The sequence below is a fragment of the Microcaecilia unicolor genome, chromosome 12 (genome assembly GCF_901765095.1).
Source record: "Microcaecilia unicolor chromosome 12, aMicUni1.1, whole genome shotgun sequence".
In the NCBI taxonomy this organism is placed as follows: domain Eukaryota; kingdom Metazoa; phylum Chordata; class Amphibia; order Gymnophiona; family Siphonopidae; genus Microcaecilia; species Microcaecilia unicolor.
Window position 1 is genome coordinate 95,672,604 of NC_044042.1, and position 26,761 is coordinate 95,699,364.

The window sequence follows — 26,761 nt, forward strand, 5'->3', positions numbered from 1 at the left end:
CATAAAGTAGACCAAGGCAACCAACCCCGCCGAGCGAGGATCTCTCCGTCTGCTGAAGAAGCACGGGACTTTGGTATTGGCACTTGTCGCCATTAGATCCATCACGGGCTTGCCCCATTTGGCACAGATCTGCAGGAATACTTCGGCTGCCAGATTCCATTCTGCTGGATCGATCTGATGCCTGCTCAGATAATCGGCCTGCACATTGCTCTGACCTGCAATATGAGCTGCCGACAGACACTGAAGATGCAGCTCGGCACAGTGGCAAATCAGTTCGGCCTGCGTGGCTAGTGCTCTGCACCTTGTTCCGCCTTGTCGATTTATATAAGCCACCATTGTCGTGTTGTCCGACATCACTCTGACAGCCAATCCTTCCAGGGTCACTTGAAAGGCCAGAAGCGCCTGAAACACCGCTTTCAACTCTAGGCGGTTGATGGACCACTCCGACTCCTCGGGTGTCCATAGACCCTGGGCATGCTTCCCCTTGCAGTGTGCGCCCCAGCCCTTCAGGCTGGCATCTGTTACCACTAGGCACAAAACGGGGAGCATCAGCGGCATTCCTCGCCGCAGCATGCTGTCCGAGAGCCACCACTCCATGCTGAGACGGGCCGCAGGGAGCCAAGTAAGTCTGCATTGGTAATCCTGAGAAATAGAAGACCATCTCCGGAGTAGGGAATACTGTAGAGGTCTCAGGTGTGCTCTCGCCCAGGGTACCACTTCCATCATGGCTGTCATCGATCCCAGCAGCTGGACAATGTCCCAAGCTCGCGGGCGGGGCATCCTCAGGAGCAGACAGACCTGATTCTGAAGCTTGCACCGCCTTAGCTCGGGTAGGAACACATAGCCCGATACTGTGTCGAACCTGGCCCCCCAAAACTCTAGAAATTGTGAAGGGGACAGGTGACTTTTGGCCATATTGATGACCCAGCCTAGAGATTGCAGTACTGAGACCACTCTAGCTGTAGCTTGTAAGCTCTCTGTTGCAGTCTGCTCTGATGAGCCAGTCGTCTAGGTACGGGTGAACCCTGATACCTTCTCGCCTGAGAAAAGCAGCTACTACCACCATTACCTTCGAAAAGGTTCGGGGAGCTGTGGCGAGGCCAAAAGGCAAGGCCCTGAACTGGAAATGTTTTCCCAACACCGCAAACCTCAGAAACTTCTGGTGCGGGGGCCAAATCGGTATGTGCAAGTAAGCTTTTTTCAGGTCTAGAGACGTGAGAAACTCTCCTGGCTGAACCGCCGCAATGACGGAGCGCAGGGATTCCATGTGGAAATGCCGCACTCTCAGGGACTTGTTCACTTCTTTTAAGTCCAGAATAGGGCGAAAGGACCCACCTTTTCGCGGCACCACAAAGTAGATGGAGTATCGGACGCAGCCTTGCTCGGCGGGAGGCACCGGGGTCACTGCCCCTAACTGAATCAGACCTTGTAAAGTCTCCTCCACCGCCGCCCGTTTGACGGCAGAACCGCATCGGGACTCCACAAACACGTCTCTTACTGGGGCGTTGAATTCTATTCTGTATCCATCTCTGATCAGGTCCAGAACCCACTGATCTGAGGAAATCTTGGCCCACTCCTCGACAAAGAGGGAAAGCCATCCTTCGATGACAGGCATCGAGGAGAGGGCCGGTGCACCATCATTGAGAGGGTCGCCCCTGAACTCCTGGCCTTGAGCCACCGGCTGCGGAACGCTTGTCCGAGCGAAAGGAGTTCCTCTGCTGACCACGGGCACGTGAAGTGAACCCAGCAGAACGCCCCGGGCGGTACCTTCTAGCTTCACGGAAGCGAGGTCTGTACGAGGAGTGGACCGCCTGGCCCTTAGAGGAAGGCCTCTGCCTATCTTCGGGCAAGCGTTGGGGTTTTGGATCACCCAGGCCTTTCACAATTTTCTCCAACTCCTCACCAAATAGGAGAAGTCCTTGAAAAGGCAACTTCACCAACCTTTGCTTAGAGGCCATGTCCGCTGCCCAGTGTCGTAGCCACAGACGACGGCGAGCCGCCACTGCTACTGCCATTTGTTTAGCCAAAGCTCTGACAAGGTCATAAAGGGCATCAGCCAGAAAGGACAAGGCCACCTCCATCCGTGGAGCCACATCCAAGAAGGGCTCCGCTCCATCTCCGGGCTGAGCCACTGCCTGTTGCAGCCAAGCTAGGCAGGCTCTCACAGCATAACAGCTGCATGCAGACGCCCGAACAGTGAGACCTGCAATTTCAAAGGACCGTTTCAATGCTGTTTCCAGCCTACGGTCTTGAACATCCTTCCGGGCAACACCTCCTTCAACAGGGAGGGTAGTTCTCTTTGTCACCGCAGTGACTAGGGCATCCACTGTAGGCTTTTGAAAACGAGCCATATGTCCCTCACGCAGAGGGTATAACTGCCCCATAGCCCTGGAAACTCTCAAAGGTCCCTCGGGGTCAGCCCACTGAGCCGAAACAAGCTCTAGGATGGAGTCATGCAAAGGGAAGGCCCGAGCAGCTTTCTTGGTACTAGCCATCCTGGGATTACCCGAGGAGGCCATGCCACTGTCAGGATCTTCAATCGAGAGGGCCTGCAGGGTATCTAAAATAAGCGCTGGCAGCTCGTCACGGTGGAAAATCCTCACCGCGGAGGGATCATCCAGATCCTGTGGTAAATCCGCACCTGACTCTGGTTCCTCAGACCAAAAACGTCTGTCAGAGTTCTCCGAATCCTCACACCCCGACCACGGGGGGGGGGGGGGGGGGGGGGGGGGGGGGGAAGGTGCACCACAATCTGAAGGGGAATTAACCCTTCTGCGCTTATCTTTAGGCCAAGCATCCAGGAAAAAAACCTCACTGGGCAGTCCCAGGCCAGAATCCATCGGGGGGGGGGGGGGGGGCAATCAGAGGAGCCTCAGGCGACCCTTGAGGAAGGGCTCTTTTCATCATGTATGCTTTATGCAGCAAAAGCACAACATCCGGGGAGAAAATCTCACCCTGGGCACCCAGATCCTGTCCGGTGCTAGCCACTCCTGAAATAACCTCATCTCGATGTGCCCCACCCGGCTCAGGTCTCTCCGTGTCCACGGAGGCCGCGCCATGCGGTGTAAGCAAAATGGCGCCCGCTGCCAGCTCAGAGCGGGAAGAAACATCGCTCGCCATGCTCGGGCCGGCTCCTACGCCAGTACAGCACGATTTACAGAGCCCTGCTGCTGATTTGCGCTTGCCACAAGTGGAACAGCGCTTTACATTGTCCGCAGCCATCGCCAAAAAACGGCGGTAAAATCCAAAATGGCGGCTTCGCGCCAAACTCGCCCCGATCGCGGGCCCACCCCGGAGGAGTTGGAAAACACTCTTACCTCAAAGGATCTAGTGTACAACTACGATCCTGCTGAAAATCAGGTCAAAAACCTCTGTTCCAGCATCTCTGCGTTTAAAAACGCGACGCGACTTTTTTTTTTTTTTTTTAAGCTGTGAGGAAAGCAGAGGTATTGAAGACTCCGGAGGCTCAGATGAGTGGGAAAGGCAGGGAAAGGGCGAACCTATATGCCTGCATCCACTGTTGGTGGGTAAGGATAGGGAAAGCAAGGCAATATGTCCACATCCACAGAGGTATGGGTAAGGCAGGGAAAGGGCTAACCTATGTGCCTTTAAAGTGAAGCTGCTATAGCCTCCAACACCCCGGTTAACAACTAGCAAGCCAGGAACCACCTCCCGGCAGATTTTTCTGGAGCTCGAACAAGCTGCAGCCACCCTGCTAAGGGAGATAGAGAATACTGAAGAGGCAGTGGAGCTAGCTGGCCAAGAGGGCACTGTGAAAGTTTGCGTGCTCTCTATCTCCCCTGCTGGTTGATGGACATAACCCATACGTAATGGCTTCATCTGCTTGATGACAAGGAATGATATATACCACATTGGAAGATGAGCATGTAAAATATCATTCAGTGTAAAAAAAATGTAATGAAGGATGCTATATTGGAGAAACAGGCCAGATGCTTAAGACAAGATTCAATCTGCACAGACATCACATGAAAATAGCCGGTGCCAGTCAGGCCCCCACCGCTGTGGGCCAACACTTCACAAGACCAGAACACTGCACCAGTGATTTCACAGTAAGAATACTGAAAGGTAATTTTAAAACAATACAGGAACGTAAGACCTTTGAAATAAGAATGATTGAATATTTTGACACCCAACAAACAGGACTTAATAAGGATCTGGGTTTTCTAACTCATTATAAAACATAAAGCTGTATTTCTCTGTTTATTACCCTCCTCTCACCAACCAACACCCATCCTGTTAGAATATCAATGAAATGCTTTGATGTCCCCATGCATACCCCCACCCTCCTACTCTGTCAGACAAAGTAATGCTTTGATGTTTCTCTCATATATACTATCTGCTACCTCATTTGCTTATTTCCGATCTGAGGAAGAAGGGCAACCTTCGAAAGCTAATCAAGAAATGTATTAAGTTATGTGCAATAAAAAAGGTATCATCTTATTTTCTTTTCCATGTTTTATTTTGTTTGATTTCTACTGATAACTTTTTCTTTTTGTAAACTATTGGCAACTCTGACTGAGCAAGGTGATCTGTTTTAAAGCTTGTTAGGGAGAGGTATAGAGATGGTGGGGATAGGGATGGGGGAGGGGGAATTATAATATAATATAAAGATGTTATTGTTTTATATTCCTTCCAGGGAACTCCGTCCACTGGGTAAATCTCTCTTATCTGCACCCTTCTCCTCCACTGCTAACTCCAGACTCCGTTCCTTTTATCTTGCTGCACCTTATGCCTGGAATACACTTCCTGAGCCAGTACGTCAAGCTCTATCTCTGGCCGTCTTCAAATATAAGCTAAAAGCCCACCTTTTTGATACTGCTTTTAACTCCTAACTCTTGTTCACTTGTTCAGAACCCTTATTTTATCATCCTCACTTAAATATTCCCTTATCTCCTGTTTGTCTGTCCTAATTAGATTGTAAGCTCTGTCGAGCAGGGACGGTCTTCTTCATGTTCAAGTGTACAGCGCTGCATATGTCTAGTAGCGCTATAGAAATGATAAGTAGTAGTAGTAGTAGTTATCTGTTTTGTGCATTTGATCATAAAATAAAGATTTGACCTCAATTTTATCTACCACTTGGATACCCAGTCTCCCAAGATTTATCTTACAATTTCTCAAAATCTGAATGTGATTCAACAACTTTGAATATCATCTGCAAATTGGATTGCCTCACTTGCTGTTCCATTTCTTGATAATTTATAAAAGTGTTAAAAATCAGAGATCCCAATACAGATCCCTGGGGTACTCCAGTATTCACCTCTCTCTACTACTACTACTACTAATACTAATCATTTCTGTAGTGTTACTAGATATATGCAGCGCTGTACACATTATATGCAGGTACTTTCTCTGTCCCTAGAGAAATCTAAGTTTTTATTCCTGGGGCAATGGAGGGTTAAGTGACTTGCTCAAGGTCACAAGGAGCTGTAGTGGGAAGACTGCCAGGATCAAAGCCCACTGCACTAACCCATTAGGCTACTCCTCCACTCCATGAATAATACTTACCATTTCACCCTAGTCTACTCTCTTTCAACCAGTTCCCAGTTCACAACAGGACACTGTGTCCAATCCCATGACTTTTTAATTTCCCTAGAAGTCTCTCATGAAGGACTCTGTAAAATGCTTTCTGAAAATCCAGATACACTATATCAACTGCATTGCCTTTATTCATGTTTATTCACTACTTCAAAAACATCTAGCAGATTGGTTAGGCAACACTTCCCTTAGCTAAACCCTGGTTGGCTTTGTGCCATTAAAAACCGTAACTACTACTACTACTTATTTCTATAGCGCTACTAGATGTACGCAGCTCTGTACACTTGAACATGAAGAGACAGTCCCTGCTGGACAGAGTTTACAATCTAATTAGGACAGACAAACAGGACAAACAAGAGATAAGGGAATATTAAAGTGAGGATGATAAAATAAGGGTTCTGAAGAAGTGAATAAGGGTTAGGGGTTAGCGCATCGGTTTCCTATGTGCTGGGGCCACTTTTAGAGTGGTAGTGGCCACGTTTGTATATTATTCTTTAATAACCATGCGCTAATTTCCCAATTAGCGCTTGCCAATTACCGCGGAAGCAACTTATCGCCACCTATTTTGTAGGCGCTAAGTGCTCCAGCACTAACCCCATGATAATCAGACAGCATGCGGCAATGTGCCCGCGCTACCCGATCAGTGCACAACACACCTGCTCTTCCTCTATATGATTCCCTAATATGTTTGTTTGTTCCACATGAACCCTATTCTACAATAACATCACTGTGTAACTGTTTATACAGGAATTGGGGAACGCCCCTACGGTACTATTGTAAGCCACATTGAGCCTGCAAATAGGTGGGGAAATGTGGGATACAAACGTAACAAATAAAATAAATAAATAAATACTCTCCGCCCATAGTCACGTCTCCCATGCTGAAAAATAAGAAGTATTTTTCAGCACGGGATTAGCGCGTACTGATCGGCACACTACTGCAGGATGCCTCCATGCATCCCATGGCAGTGCTTCTTGCCATGGAGTAATAATTTTGCCTGGACCTGGATGTCAGGCTCACTGGTCTGTAGTTTCTGGATCCTCCCTAGAACTCCCTTTAAAAATTGGCATTTATGTTGGCACCCTTTAATCATGAGGTACAGTCGTCAATTTTAATGATAGGTTAGAAATTATTAATGGTATATCTATAATTTCATTTTGAGTCTTTTCAGCACTCTGGCGTGTATACGTTTTAGTTTGCCCCGTTACATCTTCAAGGTTCACCAAGATTTATTTCAATTCTTTCGAATTATCACCCTCAAATACCATTTCTGTCACTGGTAACTCCCTCACATTGTCCTCAGTAAAGACGAAAGCAAAGAATTTCATTTAGTTTTTCTGCTATGGCCTTGTCCTCCCTGAGAGCCCCTGTTACCCCTTGATCATCTAATAGTCGAACTGACTTCCTTACAGGCTTTTTGTTTTAAATGCACCTGGAAAATTTTTAATGTTCATTTTTGCCTCTATAGGGTGAGCATCTTTTCAAAAATCTTTGCCTTATCAATGCTTTGCATCTAACTTACATGTGTTTCCAATTTTTAAAAATTTGAATCCTTTTCCTATTTTGAAAGGTTTAATCATGGTCCTAACACTATTACTTCTCACACCAAATCCTACATTCCACTAAGGACTAGGTCTAAAATTACTTCCCCTCGTCAGTTCTTAAACCAGCTGGTCCATGAAGCAGTCGTTTAAGAATCCTTATCTTAGCCCTGGGTAATTATGCTCTGGACTTTTGTAATCCTTTATACAATGCAGTGGCATAGCTACGGGGGCCATGGGGGCCTGGGCCCCCCAAATTGGCAATGGGGTCCCTGGTTTGGCTGGCAGGGGTGGGGTCTGCATGCTCAGTTTCATTAAAACGAGAATGCACAGCAACTGAAAACAGGCCAAGGCGCCAGGCAATGTGAGACCACTGCAACCCCCGCCAGCCAAGGTACCTTTGCAGTGGCGGAGGAGAGGAGTGGCGGCCAAGGAGGGCGGCATAAGTGGCAGTTGGAGGGTGGTGGCGGGGGGCAGAGGTGGCGGTGGGAGGGCGGCCGCGAGGAGGGGTGGAATGACAGTGGGCCAAAACGTGCCCCCCCCCCCTTGAGGTCTGGCTATGCCCCTGATACAATAGTCTTCCTTTGTCCATATTGAAATGTCTCCAACTACTCCATCAACCAATGTAAAACTGCTTCACAATGCTTGATGCTATGATCACTTCTTTCCACTACTCCGGGCCAAACACTAGTTACTAGTCTTCACAAGACTCAAATTTAAAACACTGTGCCGTCTTCTGGGTGCCCCTAACTACATTGCACATCTTTTTCCCTATATGCCTATTCTGGCACTGCATTCTTCAACAGCATGCACAGTTATCGCTTCCCCCCCCCCCCCCCCCCCCCCACCACACACACCTTCTTGACTGCATGTAGATCTTTCTAGAGAGGCTTCATTTTAATATTTTGGCCTATTTTGTGGAACAAACTTCCCCTTGAGCAACCCACTTTACCTCTGAATAGACTTTTCAATAGTTTACTGAATTGATCTTGATCCTTGGATGTACGTACACAGTTACAAAATTTCTTTTAACAGTCAATATATTAATTCTATGATTTGGTCTAGATACAGAATGGTTATGGGTTAAGATGGGAAAGGGAAGATGCACACTGTCTTTGCAAGAAAGCTCTTGTTCTATAGAAAAAAATTAAAAAGCTGCATGATTTGCCTTAAACAATACACCACGGTTTGACGACGGCATGTCCCTACCCTAAGCCTTCTCTCCCAACAAATTCTTGTTGTTATGGGTGTCAAACACCCTGGCAGTATGAGGGTCAAAAGCCATCAGGGAAAAACAAGTGCAGGATAGTGCACTTTCAGAGTTTTAAAACGGTACCACATTTTGACCAAAATATTTCAATTTCTGCAGCTTCCTTCTGGAAAAGAAAATTCCATTAAAACACACACACTTGTATAGAAAATGATCTAGGATTTTATTTTTCACCCCCCCCCCCCCAAAGGGTCCAATATAGGAATCAGGCAAAAAACAAACCATAAACAAAAAACATTGGGCCCGATATTTAATTAAAAAAGGCCAATCTCCTAAATGTTTTGTCCTATGTTAAGTTCCTAAATTTGGATCCAATTTTCAGCCAAATTTATAAGCCTAAACTTCAGCTGAAAATTCATCTTAATTTTGGGAGCTTAAAATTTAGACCTGCCATTCATTTGCTTAGCTTTATGAGCCTAGTTTACGAGGCTAGTGCTAAAAATTAATGCTAAGCTCTTAACTTCTTTTCCCCCACCCTAAATCCGCTCCGTTACCACCCACTTTTTATGCTCCTAAATTCAGGAGTTCAGTGGAATTTTCAGTATAAAGTTATGCACTCAGCCCTAGTAAATTTTCAAAGGAGACAAGTTGGGAGCATAAATCCTTTGAATATAGGGGGCCATTGTTTTTAACGCCTCATATCTCAAATCTTTTTTCTTCTTTTAAGCAGCCAGGTGCAATTGGATATATTTATGTAGGCACAGGCATGCGTTTCTGGCACTGATAAAGCTCTATTATTCCATTCTGTATCATGGGATTATTGTATGCCTTATGTGTGTAATTTAGTGCACATGTTAAATGCTTGTAATTTATGATGCAGAATAGCTGGAGGCTCCCAAAGAATAAGCAATTGAAAGAAAGTAACAGTTAAAAAAAAAAAAGGACTAGAAATATTTCTGCCACCATTACACCTGTGCGACATTCCTAAACCATCTGTAATTACCTGGCTGGGGTTGGAATAAACAGAGAATTACACCTGGATGTTATGTGCCAGGCTGGTTTTCCTCCAGATCTAATGAACGTGCCAGTCACAGCTCCCTTCCTCCTCCCTACAGTCCAGAAAAAATTTAGCCACCACAAAAAGACAGAGTTTGAGATGCTCCATGGATATGGTGCGAGTTTAACTGGACAGGGCTGAATAAATTTAATGGGTTCGCTCCTGGAGCCAGGCTAGGATACTCTTAAATTAACTGGATATCCTTATCTAGTTAATCCTTTGGTTATATATAATACAGCGGCACGTCAGCATTGCACTCCAAAACATTAACAATGGCACTGAGTTATCAGGCTCAATGTGCCATATCCTCGTACTGGCTAATCCAACCGTTAGAGTAACAAATCTCAGCCAGGGGACAACATACCAGGTGTCTCTCTTTAAATATGGCCACTAATGTCCAATGTTGCATGATGACCGACTCCCATCTAATTGTTAACACACTGCTTCCACAGCACCCTTGATCCTGGGCAACCCTATGAGCTGGGAATTGAACCCCTACCTCTGTCTGAGGGTGTGAATTTATTTTAGTGGTTATCCATCCACAGGTCAATCAATCTCTGTGCCTGCTTTCTGCCACTCACCTTGGATTCGGAGGTTCTCTTGGTACTGGATGATGAAGTACTCCTGGGTCTGCTGCAACTTCTTGAGTCCGCTTTCCGTGTCCTGGGTTATTACCCTCAGCTCCTCAAATGTCTGGTTGATCTGCAGATGTTTCTGGGACATTGAGTCCACCAAGCCACTCACGGGAGAACTGGACTGCAGGAAAACACAAAAAGCATTTGTTACTCCACTTATATACATTAGATACTGCTTTAAAGGATGAAGAGGAGAAAAAAAAGCCCTGTACCTTCAACATACATCTGGTAAAGCCAATGTAACCTCAAGTGTTGCTTTCAACAGCCTTGGCAAAATTGCTTTGACTTAAAATTTACTTAAACTATATAACATATAGTTCAACCAGTTATGCTAACTCTAGAAGGTACTTTTTTTCAATCTAGCCTCAAATCTTCTTCTTTTTTTTTTTTTTTTAATTACCACTACCCATCTATACATTTTCACAGTCCATGCATTTAAAGCCAGATTCAAGTTTCAGGCAAACACTAACGCCGTTAACATGAATTATTTGCCATAGGGTCGTTACCATATGTTTAGCCAGCAGAATGTTATTGAGACATGGAGACCAGGTGGACTGAGGTTTGGGGGGCGGAAGGGATAAGATGGGGAGTGGGGGGGATTAGATGGGGGGGGGGAAGTATAAAGTTAACAAACTGATGTTCACATTGCTGGTGTACTTCAGTCCTTATTTCTCTTGTGTACTGCCAAATATAGGTTTGATACTGTCCTCAGAGAATGAGGGACATTGTTGTTCACTTCTTATTGTTAAAAATAAATAGAAATACAAACATTTAGTTTACAGTAACAAGCCTAAGGGGAGGCTGGGAGAAAAATGAAAAAACCTTGATTATAGAAGCGAATAATTTATTCAAATAAGTATGTTATGATATTTACTTTATCATATATTGAACATTTTGTTCATGTTTAACATGCTGAATCATCAATAAAAAACTGCTGAAACCAAAAAAACCATGAATTATTTGCAGCAGGGCCCATTTTTAAGCAACAAACACCACTTATTAATGGCATGAGTGGCCCTTTCACTAAGCTGTGTAGGCACCTGTGTGTGCCCAACGTGTGCCAATTTGGAACTACTGTTCAGCTACCATGTGGCCCAGGCGGTGATTTCATTGTATTACAAGTGCACACTATGCGTGCCAGAAATATATATTTTATTTTCCGGTGTGCGGCGCTAACTGGGTAGTAATGGGCATTGTATGCATGCTGACGATTACTGGCCGGTTAACGCGCGAGACCTTACCACTAAGTGAATGGGTGGCAGTAAGGTCTCAGGCCCAAAATGGATAAGCAACAATTTTGCCTCACATCCATTTTCGCCCCCCCCCCCCCCCAAAGGCCTTTTTTTTTTTTTTGCAGGTAAGCTGAAAAATGGAGCTGCACGCGTCCACTACACGCGTCTACACCAGCACAGGCCACTTTTCGGCGCATCTTAGTAAAAGGACCCCTTAAGTGTCTGCTGTTTGTAAATGATCCTTAAGTGTAAAAAAAACCATGTAGTACAACAGCTGGCTTGCATTTTTTCTTTCTTTTTTGTTTAATCTTTTAAAGTGACACATCAAAGAAATAAAAATCCTTGAATAGGATTACGGTGCATCCATAATGATAAATTCCAAAGAAATAAAAAAACAAGGTAATATCATGAAATAATTTACCTAGCAGTCGACATTAGGAAGGGAAAAGCAACTCTCATATCACCAGAGGACGTTGGATTAATTAGAAAAATTAACCCAAGTAATCAAAAAGTTAATGTTGTTTGATATTATGTACATTCCGTGGAGAATTCTGCAGCGAGGGCAGTGACCTAAATTGAAATCAATTGTATGGAATTTTATTTTTTATTTATATTAACTTGAGTTCATTAATAGTAACATAGTAGATGACTGCAGAAAAAGACCTGCACGGTGCATCCAGTCTGCCCAACAAGATAACTCATATGTGCTACTTTTTGTGTATTCCTTACCTTGATTTGTACCTGTCTTTTTCAGAGCACAGGCCGTATAAGTCTGCCCAGATAAGCGTAATGTATATTGAATTTTGTGTTTACTTTCCTATGGTATGATAGACTCTGGGGTCCTTTCACTAAGCTGCGTCGGTGCCTAAGCGCGCCTAACGTGCGTCAATTTGCAGTTACCGCCTGGCTACCGCGTGGCCTGTGCAGTAATTTCATTTTTTGATGCATGTCCGCTATGCGCGCCACAAAATGTATTTTATTTTCTGGCGCATGGCGAAAATTGGGCAGTAACTCTGACTTGATGCAAGTAGGTGATTACCAAACGGTTAATGCAAGAGACCTTACCGCTAAGTCAAAAGCTGGTGGTAAAGTCTCAGACCCAAAATGGACATGTGTCAATTTTTAATTTTGCCGCATGTCTGTTTTTTAAAATTTTTAAAAAGGTCTTTTTTTTACAGGCACACTGAAAAATGGATCTGCGCACGCCCAAAATGCACGCCTACACTAGCGCAGGCCTTTTTTTGGTGCACCTTAGTAAAAGGACCCCTATGTGATTGATGTCTTGAGTTCCTTCCTATCAGTACACTGGCATTTCTTTCTTCATTTTAATTCGTATTTTCTTCTTGTAAACCATTTTGATTTGTTTTTAAACTAGGAATGATATATCAAAACGATAAACGAATTAAATATCCCAGTACATGAACCCAAAATACAAAGACATTACAAATTTAGAGTCTTGAACGTCTTTGTATTTTGGGTTCATGTACTGGGATATTTAATTCGTTTATCGTTTTGATATATCATTCCTAGTTTAAAAACAAATCAAAATGGTTTACAAGAAGAAAATACGAATTAAAATGAAGAAAGAAATGCAAAAAATTGCAATTGAGACAGATCATAGAACATATAAGAACTGTTTTCTAGAGTAAAAACACATTGATAACTGAAATTTAACTCCTAGAGAAGTTTCTGATAAAAACAAAATAATTATTTTCATCTAACTTGTGTACATTTAGATACATCAAGAAAAACAGAAATCTTTCCACCAAGAAAATTACAATCAGTTAATTGAAAAAAATAATCTTAAAAGAATCTCTTATCCTGGAGGAAGACAAATGAAACCCAGTGAGGCATTTCTGGATGTCACCTCATCCATTGAAATTTCAAGAATCTCTGTCAAAATGTAAACTGTCCGATCAAACCTCAACAACATAAGCTTCCAATGAGGTGGCAGGCTGTTTCAGAGTCACAGCTGACATATATCTTATGTAAAGGAGGAAGCCCAGAGTCTGGATATTTGAAACTAATACTACTATAAATCATTTCTATAGCGCTACCAGTTGTACGCAGCGCTTCACAATTGAACATGAAGAAAAGACAGTCCCTGCTCAAAAGAGCTTACAATCTAAATCAGGACAGACAGACAGGACCAATAAGGATAAGAGTAGGACAGACAGAAGGACACATAGGGAAAGGGACTATTGAACAGAGAAAGATAAAGGTTACGATCAAGTAACCCTATAAAATAATAAGAAACCCTATAAAATAGATCTTTAGGGGAAACCATCAACATCTGGGAAAAATTCAGAATTCACAAGTCCAAATATCTAGCAAAATTGTCAAAGTTCTCTACTTTATGATGGAGAATCAACTTATTCTGAGCCAAATACACCTAAATTCGATTTACCTGTTGAACCTGAGATCCCAAGTCCTCCACTTTTGCATAATAAGAAACATGCCCCTTTTCCACCTTATGCAATCCAGTCGAGTTCAGATGCACTGAAGGAACTATTCCAGAAATTATCTGGTATAGAAGGTCCAAAGCAGACCAGACTGTATCTAGGATTAGTTCTGCATGTTTAATCGAGGGGCTGCGATCGTTACCAACCTGACCCCCTGGCTTCCTTCAATGGCCCCCAGGAACAGCGACTTTACTGCCACATGAGTTGTAATCTCAGAAGGAAAAAGGATATTAAAGGAGGCCTGCCCTTAGCTATGCAAAACAACATGAATTCTGTAGCATTGTGCAACTCCTGGATCGCTCCTTCCCACTGACCCGGCGGCACTACTGGGGCTAAGTGAAACCTTGATCCCAAGGTCTGGGCTCTTCATCATTCCAAGAACAGCAGGCTCACCTCGAGATGAAGAATGCACATAGCTTCATCACCTCACCTTCTCTCCTACCCTCTTCCTCCCTCTTGGCTTTTAATCTCCGTCTCTTTCTTCCCTCCATTTTGCCTTCCCCATTCCACCTAAATACCTCTCGCCTTCGACGCCTTCGTGGCCACACCTCTCCTACTCTCCTCCGCTCTCTTTTACTCCTTCTCTTACTCTCAGCTGGTGACATCAATCCCAATCCTGGCCCTCCTCACCAACTATTATCCAAACTCTACAGATCTCACCATGACCTCTCTAACCTCATCTCTATTCCTCTACTCCCCTCCTCTTCTCTGCCCTTCTCTTGCGCCCTATGGAATGCCCGCTCTATCTGTAACAAACTCCCCTATATCCAGGACCTCTTTATCTCGCGTCACCTCCATCTGCTCGCCATAACAGAAACCTGGCTCTGCCCTGATGACTCTGCTTCAGTCGCAGCCCTGTGCCATGGCGGTTATCTATTTTCACATACTCCTCGCCCTGCTGGCCGTGGGGGTGGTGTTGGACTACTTCTCTCTCCCTCCTCCAGATTTCAACCCCTTCTTCCACCTCAATCTCACTGTTTTTCCTCCTTTGAAGTCCACTCTATCCGCCTTTTCTCTCCTCTGCCTCTTCGAATAGCGGTCATTTATCGTCCCCCTGATAAGTCCCTTTCATCCTTTCTCAGTGACTTTGACGCCTGGCTTGCCTTCTTCCATGATCCTTCCTCCCCCTCTCTCATCCTTGGTGACTTTAATATTCCTGCTAATGATCCTTCCAACTCTTATATCTCCAACTATGCTCCACCTCCCCCACTCATCAAAATGGTCACTGTCTTGATCTCATCTTCTCCTCCAACTGTTCACCTTCTAGTTTCCTTGCCTCTGATCATCCCTCCTCTGATCACCATCTTATAACGTTCACACTTAAATCTCCTCCCTCCCAGTCCCGTCCCATCCTATCTAATTTATCTAGGAATCTTCACGATATTGACCCTTCATCTCTATCCTCCCATGTTTCAAACCTCCTCTCTACTGTGGCACCATCCACGTCTGTCAACGAGGCTGTTTCTTCTTACAACTATCCTCTGCCTTAGACACTCTTGCACCTTTGATGACCCGCCCTGTAAGGCGTACAAAACCCCAACCTTGGCTGAATTCTAATATCCGCTACCTACGTTCTTGTACCCGCTCCGCCGAACGCCTCTGGCGGAAATCTCAGGCCCTTGCTGATTTCTTACACTTTAAGCTCATGCTGACCTCCTTCCAATCTGCTCTTTTATGTGCCAAACAGGATTATTATATCCAACTGACCAACTCTCTTGGCTCTAATCCTCGACTTCTCTTCACCACATTGAACTCTCTCCTCAAGGTGCCCCCTCCCCCAACTCCCCCTTCATTATCTCCTAAGACCCTTGCTGAATTCTTTCACAACAAGGTTCAAAAGATAAACCTTGCTTTCTCTACCTCACCAGCTCTCCCTCCACTAGTCCGTTCCCCTCTCTCTCCTTCCCCTCATTCCCTTTCCTCCTTTCCTGAAGTTACTATTGAGGAAACTACACTTCTCCTTTCTTCCTCAAAATGTACCACCTGTTCCTCTGATCCCATTCCCACCCACCTTCTTAATGCCATCTCTCCTACTCTTATTCCTTTTATCTGTCACATTCTCAACCTCTCACTTTCCACTGCGACTGTCCCTGCTGCCTTTAAACATGCTGTGGTCACACCTCTCCTTAAGAAGCCTTCACTTGACCCTACTTGTCCCTCTAATTACCAACCCATCTCCCTCCTTCCTTTTCTCTCCAAATTACTTGAGCGTGCTGTTCACCGCCGCTGCCTGATTTTCTCTCCTCACATGCTATTCTTGACCCATTACAATCTGGTTTTCGCCCTCTCCACTCAACCGAAACTGCGCTTACTAAAGTCTCCAATGACCTATTACTGGCTAAATCCAGAGGTCAATATTCCATCCTCATTCTTCTTGATCTTTCCGCTGCTTTTGACACTGTCGATCACAACATACTTCTCGATACCCTGTCCTCACTTGGATTCCAGGGCTCTGTCCTTTCCTGGTTCTCTTCCTACCTCTCCCTCCGCACCTTTAGTGTTCACTCTGGTGGATCCTCTTCTACTTCTATCCCTCTGCCTGTCGGCGTACCTCAGGGTTCTGTTCTTGGTCCCCTCCTCTTTTCTATCTACACTTCTTCCCTTGGTTCATTAATCTCATCCCATGGCTTTTCCTACCATCTCTATGCTGATGACTCCCAAATCTACCTTTCTACCCCTGATATCTCACCTTGCATCCAAACCAAAGTTTCAGTGTGCTTGTCTGACATTGCTGCCTGGATGTCTCAACGCCACCTGAAATTAAATATGACCAAAACCGAGCTTCTCATTTTCCCCCCCAAACCCACCTCCCCGCTCCCCCTGTTTTCTATTTCTGTTGATGGCTCTCTCATGCTCCCTGTCTCCTCAGCTCGAAACCTTGGGGTCATCTTTGACTCTTCTCTCTCCTTCTCTGCTCATATCCAGCAGACCTGTCGTTTCTTTCTTTACAACATCCGTAAAATCCGCCCCTTTCTTTCCGAGCACTCTACCAAAACCCTCATCCACACCCTTGTCACCTCTCGTTTAGACTACTGCAATCTGCTTCTTGCTGGCCTCCCACTTAGTCACCTCTCCCCTCTCCAGTCGGTTCAAAACTCTGCTGCCCGTCTCATCTTCCGCCAGGGTCGCTTTACTCATACTACCCCTCTCCTCAAGACCCTTCACTGGCTCCCTATCCGTTTTCGCATCCTGTTCAAACTTCTTCTACTAACCTATAAATGTATTCACTCTGCTGCTCCCCAGTATCTCTCCACACTCGTCCTTCCCTACACCCCTTCCCGTGCACTCCGCTCCATGGATAAATCCTTCTTATCTGTTCCCTTCTCCACTGCTGCCAACTCCAGACTTCGCGCCTTCTGTCTCGCTGCACCCTACGCCTGGAATAAACTTCATGAGCCCCTACGTCTTGCCCCATCCTTGGCCACCTTTAAATCTAGACTGAAAACCCACCTCTTTAACATTGCTTTTGACTCGTAACCACTTGTAACCACTCGCCTCCACCTACCCTCCTCTCTTCCTTCCCGTTCACATTAATTGATTTGATTTGCTTACTTTATTTATTTTTTGTCTATTAGATTGTAAGCTCTTTGAGCAGGGCCTGTCTTTCTTCTATGTTTGTACAGCGCTGCGTATGCCTTGTAGCGCTATAGAAATGCTAAATAGTAGTAGTAGTGATTTCTGATTATTCTGTCAACAGGATCTGCAACACACGGGAAGGGAGAGGAAGCATCCCTTTCTTTTTGGCGTGAGGCAAAATTTTCTAACAGCAAAGAACAAAGTAAATCCAAGCAGAGCCTCACAACATCATGACTTACTGAGCTGCACATCTTGATCCTCCCCTGGGAATTGGCTGGCACATTTTAAAATAAAAGCTCTTAATTTAGTCTGAACACTAATTTCCTCAATGTCAGGAAGAAGAAATTAGGTCTTACCTTATAAATTTTCTTACCATTAGTCCTTCCCACTATTTCAGAAACTGTGGGATAATTTTGTCCATCAACCAGCAGGTGGAGATAGAGAACTGAAAACTGAACTGAGACAAAGCTCTCTTGGCATCCAGTCCAGCTCCTCAGTATTTATGCAGACAATCAGTAAGGAGAAACTCAGAAAGAATAAACACAACAATCTTAAACAACTTGCTAACCTAACACTAACCAGACAAGCAAACATGTGTGGACATCTCTCATCTCTGGTCAACTTATAAAGAACAAGAGATATGCAGGAAGCTCCATGCAAGATGACAGTCGTTATTTGACACACTATTTCACACTGACTAAACATCTCAGAAACATCATGAATAGTAGGAAGGACTAACAGAAAGAAAATTATCAGATAAAACTTAATGTCTCCTTCCATTGTGCAGCTTCCAACTATTCCAAAACCGGTGGGATGTTCAAGAGCAATCCCTAAAATGGATGGGATCCTGGCGCCGCTGCCCTGAGGACCAAAACCCCCAAACTGGCTTGCAAGCATACTGCAACGTCCATCCTATAATGTTTGGCAAAAGGTATGCAGTGTTGACTAAATCGCAGCCTTGCAAATATCCACCGGAGACAGTAAGGTAGTCTCTGCTCAGGATCTGGCCGTATGCCTCGTAGAATGAGCCCGCAAGGCCAGAGGATCCTGCTTCCCCACAAGCAAATAAGCTGACGCGATAGTCTGCTTCAGCCATCTAGCAACTGTAGGCTTGGAAGCCATGAGGCCAAACCTCTGTTTACCAAAAAGCACAGTCTGTCTGCACATGAAGAAGCTTCAAGGAAGAATACTGATCCTCTTAGTCTTCCCTGGGAAAGGACGGAAGCTCCACAGATTGGTTGAGATGAAATACCACTTTCAGAAGAAAGGAAGGAACCGTGCACATGGAGACCCACACCTCTGAAAAGCGAAGAAAGGGATCCTAACAAGAGAGAGCCTGAAGCTCCAAAATCCTACATGCTGACACAACAGCCACCCACAAAGCTGTCTTTAATGTAAGATCCTTCAAGAAGGGGAACGAAGTACAAACTAATGTCCAAACAAAAAAAAAAACAGCACCACGGGCCTTTAAAAATGGAACACAGTTCTTTAATGAATGAGCCTTGACAAAAAGACCCGACACGGGCCATGTTTCGGTGACTAGCACCTGCGTCAGGGGTCTACATAGAATACAAAACATAGAAATAATATATTTTTAAAATTTTTTTAACATATAATGAATAAAACCAAAGATTAATATTTAGACTCATCAAGCATACATATATAAGCCTATATAAACACCTAAAGCATTTAATATTTTAAGATTGCATTTAATATTTTAACATTCTCATATATTATTATATAGTAATTTAAAAATAAATGGATAATTAATCAAAACAAAAATGGTAACTCACCACAGTGATGACGTGGAAAACTTGGGGAAAACACGGCCCGTGTCGGGTCTTTTTGTCAAGGCTCATTCATTAAAGAACTGTGTTCCATTTTTAAAGGCCCGTGGTGCTGTTTTTTTTGTTTAGATCCTTCAAGAAGGCCATCCAGAATGGCTCAAAAGGAGGCTTCTGAAGAGCCAGGACTAAATTGGAGGCCGCAAGTGGCCCACTCCCCACAAGAATCTAACCTTAATAGGGTGAGAGGCAAAAGATGTTGTGACAAAACAGTGGGTTTTTAAACCTGTAAAACTGCCTTGATTGTTGAAGTGTATTTCTCCTATTGGCCAGCAAGTAGTGTTTCCTTACTTTAAAGCCATTACAGAGTAATAACTGTTTTTTCTTTAACACAGATAGGAAGTAAGATGCAGCATACTTTTGAAAACTTGTTGTTCTGAGCGCTGATTGGCTAAGCAGCTCAATTCATCTAGGACATGAAATGAGGTTGAAGGGGGGCAGACTCAAGAAAAATGTCAGGCAGTAATTTTTCACGGATATTTGGAATGCCCTCCCGCTGGAGGAGGTGGAGATGAAAATTGTAACGGAATTCAAAAATGCATGGGATAAACATAAAGAAATCATGTTCAGAAGGAATGGATCCTTAGAAGCTTAGCAGAGATTGGGTGCAGCACCGGTGGTTGGGAGTGCTGGGCAGACTTCTACTGTCTGTGCCCTGAAAATGACAGATACAAATCAAGGTCAGGTATACATATAAAGTAGCACATATGAGTTTACCTTGTTGGGCAGACTGGATGGACCGTGTAGGTCTTTCTCTGCCGTCATCTACTATGTTACTTTGTACTGGCTTTTTTCTCCAGTCTTAGCCAGGAAGAAGAGAGAGAAAGATAAATCTCTTTGCTGAGGTCCTGTGAACAGTTATGTCCTATGTATCACTCCATGTTGCAACCGCACCTTGAATATTGTTGTCTCGGATCTTGCAACTAATTGGCTTCCAGGAAATTCACTATCCTTTCCTTCAGCATCGCTTCCATTACTTTTCCAATAACCAAAGTGAGGCTTTCCGGACTGTAGTTTCCAGCTTCTTCCCTATATCACTTTTGTGAAGAGGGACCACATCCGCTCTTCTCCAATCCCATGGAACCTCTCCAGTCTCCAAGGATTTATTAAACAAATCTTTAAGAGGACCCGCCAGAACCTCTCTGAGCTCCCTCAATATCCTGGAGTGGATCCCATCCAGTCACATGGCTTTGTCCACATTTAGATTTTCAAGTTGTTCATTCACACTCTCTTCTGTGAACGGTGCTATATCCACACTCCATTCTCATATGTACAATCGTGGTCCTTCTCCAGGATTTTCTTCAGTGAAAACAGAATAAAACTGTTTAGCAAATTTGCTTTTTCTTCATCATTATCTACATAGCGGTTCGCAGCATCTTTCAGTCTCACAATTCCCTTTTTAGTCTTCTTCCTTTCACTAATATACCTGAAGAAATTTTTGTCGCCCCTCCTTACCTTTCTAGCCATTTGTTCTTATGCTTTTGCCAGATGTATCTCTCTCTTTGCTTCTTTCAGTTTCATCCGGTATTCCTCTCCGTGTTCCTCTTCTTGAGTTTTTTTGTATTTCATGAACGCCAACTCTATAGCCTTTATTTTCTCAGCCACTTGCTTGGAGAACCATATCGATTTCCTTTTTCTCTTGCTTTTATTTACTCTCCTTACATAAAGATTTGTGGCCATATTCATAGCTTCTTTCAGCCTGGACTACTGTCCTTCCACTTCTCGTATGTCCTCCCAGCCCATCAATTCCTTCCTTAGGTATTCCCCCATTTTACTAAAGTCAGCATGCTTGAAATCCAGGACTTTGAGTTTTGAGTAGCTGCCCTCCACTTCAGCTGTTATATCAAACCAAACTGTTTGATGGTCACTGATGACACACTATCTCCATTTGTGAGCACCAGATCCAGCTTCGCTCCTTCCCTCGTGGGTTCCGTCACCATATGTCTGAGCAGAGCACTTTGAAAAGCATCCATAATCTCTCTACTTCTTTCCGATTCCGTAGATGGAAACTTGTGATCTACATCTGGCAGACTGAAATCTCCCAGCAACAGCACCTCTCTCTTCTTTCCCAACTTTTGAATATCTGTAATCAGATCTTTATCTAATTTCTCTGATTGTGCGGAGGTCTGAAGACAACACCCATCTGGACAGAGATTCTATCATCTCTTTTTAAGGTGATCCATATCACCTGTCATTTCAGTCACTGCGATATAATTTCTCACATACAGAGCTACTCCTCCACCTTTACGGCCATCTCTATCATCCCTTATTGTTGGTAGCATTTTTTATTTAATCTCACAGCACACAGATGTACAAACAGGAAGTATAATAACGGAATACATTTTCATAGGTAGAGTGTTATATCTCGTAATCCGTGTGTCATTTGGAGGGGCTGGTTATAGGGACACCCTAAAACTATTATTTTTGTGCAGAGAAAAAGATGGAGACCTCTATGGCCCAGGGGGGGCGGGGGCAGGAGATCTGTGTGGCCAGGTGGGACGGAGACCTGTGGGGGCGGGTGGTGGGCAAAGATAGGTATGGCTGGGGGGGGGGGGGGGTTGTGCCGTGAAAAATTGCTCAGACACGAAGGGTGCCGTAAACTGAAAAAGTTTGGGAACCACTGGTTTAGTTTTACAATTGATCCATATTCACTTACTTGTTACTGTTTGCCAATTGCACCTTTTCTGCTCATTGTTCTAATTTTTCATGACAATAAACATTTTTAGTTTATTGACTCTGCTTGTCTGGACTAAGAATCCTGATGGTTTGTGTGTTGGGTCTGTGAGTGCCTTCTAGGAACTGTGGGACCACTGGGAGTGTGGCCCCGGTAACTAAGAAATCATTGGGGAACTCCTTGAGAGTGGGAGACTCGCTCAGAAGAGGTTGGGACCCAGTAGGTGGGGGGAGTGTGCTAGTGTAGAGCACAAGCAGCAAGTGCAGGCGGACCTGAGCTGTGCTGGGGATAGACCCTCTAAGTTGCCACAGGGTAGCCTCAGGTGGGTGGCTAGGTGTTTTGTGACCGACATCTTCTGTAGTCAGCCCCTGAAACAGGCCAAAGCTGCAACCTGAACTTTTAGAGAACCCAATGCCAATCCTTTCTGAAGGCCTGCCTGGAGAAAAGCATGCATGATCTGAGCAGAGGACAGAGTCCACGTTTAAAACACCAGCTCTTGAACGTACCAGCCCTTGAACGTCTTCCAAATCCTCACATATGCCCAGGGCTGGTGTTAAGACATTTAGGGGCCCAGGGCAGGAACCAGGAAGGGGGCCAATGGTATGGGGGACCACGGCAATTGCCCTGTTTGCCACCCCCTAATGCTGGCCCTGCATATATCATGCATATAGAGCGTTTTTAAGGATGAAGCAAGGCAGCAATGACTGAATTAGAATAATATTTTCGTCTCACCCGAGCTGTTTCAATAGCCAAGCCGAAAAACCAAAGGGGCACGGATCCTCCAGCAGCACTGGACCTCGCTTCAGTAGACGGAGACCTGTGGAAGACGGAGAGAATCCCCATCCAGTAGTCAAATCAGGTCAGAGAATCACAGCCAACTTTGCCAATCAGAGGCTAAGCGAATTATTCAATCCTGGTGAAATGCAATCTTTTTAAACATGCAGCCTACCATGGGCCAAGGAGGGAAAATATACAGTAGATGTGTCTCCGGTCAGGGCTGCAGTAGGGCATTGATCCCGATTGAGCCTGGTTCTTTCCAATGGCCGAAGAACATGAGCACTTTGGAATTCTTTTTCATTGCCATCAAGCCAAGAAGTGGAGAATCTCATTGGTCCACTATCAGCTGAAAACCCTGGCTGGATAGTTCTCATTCTCCTGGGTCAAAAGAGTGCCTGCTGAGAAAGTCCGAATCCACGTTCAAGGACCCCACAGTGTGAGCTGCCGACAAACAGAGAAGATTTTTCTCTGCTATCTCCACCAGACGATTGTGGGTCCCGACTTGCTTGTTAATATATGATACTGCCGTTGCATTTCCAGACAAAGGTCAGACCTGGGCCCCCCGTCAGAAAGGGAGCGAAGTTGCATAAGGCATTCTGTACTGCCCTGAGCTCAAAGCGATTTATTGACCACTGAGACTCCTATTCCATCCCGTGCTGTGTTGAACAGAATGCCCAGATACTCCCAGCATCTGCGATGGAGTTTGTCTGCTCTTCTTGAAATTGATAATCCAACCTAACGACGGCAGAAGATGGACAACTTTCTCAGTCGCCATCATGCTGTCCAAACAGGACGACACATCAATGAGCTATTTGTTGAGAAACAGGTGAACTTTGACTCCATGACGCTGAAAGTCGGGTGCCGCCACCACCACCATAATCTTGGTAAACATTCTTGGAGCCATGGCATGACCAAAGGGCAAAGCCCTGAATTGGAAGTGAAAGCCCAGCACCACAAAATGTAGAAACCTCTGATGCGGTGGCCATATGGGTATACGCAATTAAGCCTCCTTGAGAGAGAAGGCGGTGAGAAATTCTCCCACTTGAGCTGAGGCTATGACTGCTCTTCCTGTCTCCATGTGCAAGCAGGACACTCAAAGGCAGCGGTTTAGCCCTTTGAGATCCAAGACTGGATGAAAGGTACCTTCCTTCTTTGGGACAATGAAGTAGATGGAGCACCTGCATTGTCCCTATTTGGCCTGGGGAACTGGAACAATGGCCCGGAGCACCAGCAAGGAGTCTACGGTGACCTGAACCTCAACTGCCTTGGTTCCCTTTTGACAAGGAGACTGCAAAAAAAAAAAAAAAGGAGCAACCAGACAGGGGAACTCCAACTTGTAACCTTCTCTAAGAATAGCTGTAATTTTGGCTCACTCCTCCCAAAATTCTTGAAGATGTCCTCCCACCAGAGGATTAGTTTCAGATATCTAGGAGTTATTTGGGACTCTGTCCTTTCCTTTAAACTGCAAATAGCACATCTGTAGAAAACTTCCTTTCTTTTCTTTTGTCAACTTCAAGCTTTTCGGCACTTTTTAAAATCACAATAGTTTAGTTTATAGTTTAATAATACTTACTATACCGCCCAAACTGATTTTGCAGGACATACTAAATAACATAAAAGAAAGGGAAAGGAACTCCATTGCTTGATAGGACAGCTAAAACACTCATTCGTAGAAATAGACAACAGACAAATGTGTAAGGGAAGAAACTGGGGATGGGGGCAAAAAAAAAGGGCATAAATCTCAGAGATTACAAAGATAGTAAAAGTTGTGGACACCCCTCATGGATCTGGCACTCAGTATGCATTGAACAAAGTCAAGTTTTGCGTTATCTTTTAAATGTTTGAAATGAGGGATTGCTGCACAGAAAGACGGGAAGGGAGTTCCAGACGTGAGAAAGAAAGAAAGAAAAATGCACAATGTCTGGTGGATTCTAGATCTGCAGATTTTGGACTTGGAAGGATTATACAACGATCATTTATGGAACATAAGACTCTTGCTGGGGAATACGGAATTGTGAGGGATGAAAGCAGGGGTGTGCTGGTAAATTTTTAACAACAGGCTCTCTCTCTGGGCATAGCCGGCCCTGAAATTTGGAGGGGGGGGGGGATACATGCCTCTCTCTCCCGTCCCTTGTGCAGGCACGCTAGGCATACCTTTGCCGAGCCCCACCAGCCAATAAATAGACTGCCACCATTCTCTGCTGCTTGTTTCTGGCTCTGAGCAGCATGATGGAACCTTCTTGCGCTTGCATGAAAAGTCCTAGCCTGATGCTCAGAGTCAGAAATAAGGAGCAGGGAGCAGCAGCAGTCTATTTACTTGGCTGGTGGGGCATCACTGCCAGCAAAGTAAAGGAGAATTCAGGAGGGGGCCCAAGCCCACATTTGGGAGTCAGTTGTTAAAGTAGCCATGGGGAGGCCTACTTTAACAACCGGCTCCCAAAATTCTTAAAAACTTAACAAACGGCTCTCGCGAGCCCGTGAGAGCCCGCTCCAGCACACCACTGGATGAAAGGTACTCAGGCAGACCTAAATCAGAGAGCTTTGCCACGCTCATCATTCGGATCACACCACCTTCCCTTTTAAAACAGCACCGCTGGTTGCCTGTTAAGCAGTGTATTATCTTTAAAATAGCTATTCTAGCATGTAATGCTTTACAACTTGGACTTCCTGAGTATCTTGTCTGCCTCACTATCCCTTACTCTCCCTCCCGAATTCTTCATTCCTTAAATGACCATCACTTGCTCTTTCCTAGTCCCAAAGCAGCACATCATGAATCTACTAGACACAGTGCATTTTTCTTTCTCACCCCTCACATTTGGAACAACCTCCTCCTCCCTCTCCACTCAATCTTCTTTTTAAAATTTTAAGATTTTTTGGCTTTTTAAACAAGCATTTGAGGGACCAGACTGATCAGCAGTTGTGGATTTCTCAGTTCGGAGGACCTCCCCTCCCCCTTCTTATCTATCTTGGTGTGATTGTTTAACTTTCCTGTTTGAAATGGCATTCCTTTTCTTTTAATTTTTAGTCTGTACATTGCTCTGCACTGTCTCGGCAGCTACAGTGGTCTAGCAAGTCACAGTAAACTATAAAGTATAATAACAGTGGCCATGTCTCACATCGTTGCCAAGCTTAGGAAGCATTGGGCACTCTAGCCGACTGAGAGGAGAACTTCCTGTCTGCATGAAAGGAAGATAAGTTTGCCTGAAAATCATGACTTCTGACCATATTGTGGGTACCATCTGCTGTCTCAAAATCAAGATCAAGAGCCCTTTGAAGACAGACAACCAGAGGCTTTCTGCTTATCCTCCGGCAACTGCTGTGACTTAGTTTCCTCCAGCTCTTTCACTAAGTTACTAAGATCTTCTCCAAATAGCCACTTGCCCCAAAAAGGCAGTTTAACTAGACATGACTTTGATGCTGCATCTGCTGCCCAGTGCCACAACCAGAGTTGCCAATATGCCATGACAGCCAAAGACCTACTGCGGACTGTAATCCATCAAATAGTCCAACCTCACCTCCAGCTGGGCGTTATGCAATCCGTCTTGTGTTGCTGACTGCTGATGCCACTTCAGGCATGCTCTTGCCATGAACGAGCTGCACACTGAAAGCCCAAAGAGGTCAATTCAAAGGCTTGTTTCAGTGAGCCAGCTTCCTATTCTGTAGGTCTTCTAGGGCAATACCTTTTTCCAGCGGCAAGGTGATCTTCTTAGTCACCCTAAAAGCTGCAATTTATCTTTCTCCTACGGAATTAACGGGTAGAGGCAAGCCATGGCTCTTCCCACTCTCAGCCCCGCATCTGACGAGATCCATTCTACTGTAATCGGATCCTGAATGTCTGGATGCATCAGGAAGGCCTTAGAAGGACCTCTAAGCCCCCTCATGATCGACGAAGATGGCACTCCAGATGCTGCAGCAGAAGGCTCCTCAATTGAAAGCACTGCCAATGTCTCAGAAATAAGAGTACTGAGCTCCTCTTTATGAAAGAACCTCAGTAATTTCAGACCATCCCCCTCCTCAGGGAGAAGCTCTTCCTCCTCTAACGGCTCCAACAATGGCTCCTCTGAATAGACAGAGGTCACATCAGATAAGGAGGGAGAAGCAGAGATAGCCTCATCTGTCTACTCCTGGAGGTCTAAATGAGATCTCTAAGGTGCCGGAGGGGTAGCGGGGGTGAGAAACTGGAGCACCCTGCAACAA

The 26,761-nt window shown here is 44.8% G+C and overlaps 1 protein-coding gene across 5 annotated transcripts in view; it reads right to left on the reverse strand.

Annotated features, from left to right (window-relative positions):
- Positions 1-26,761, reverse strand: part of LOC115481497 (signal transducer and activator of transcription 5B) — a 380,894-nt gene that overhangs the window by 60,701 nt on the left and 293,432 nt on the right. For all 5 annotated transcript variants that reach the window (XM_030220676.1, XM_030220679.1, XM_030220674.1 and 2 more), the window contains one exon: positions 9,946-10,120. In XM_030220676.1, coding sequence (XP_030076536.1) covers positions 9,946-10,120 — 175 coding nt within the window. The remainder of the gene's footprint in view (positions 1-9,945; positions 10,121-26,761) is intronic.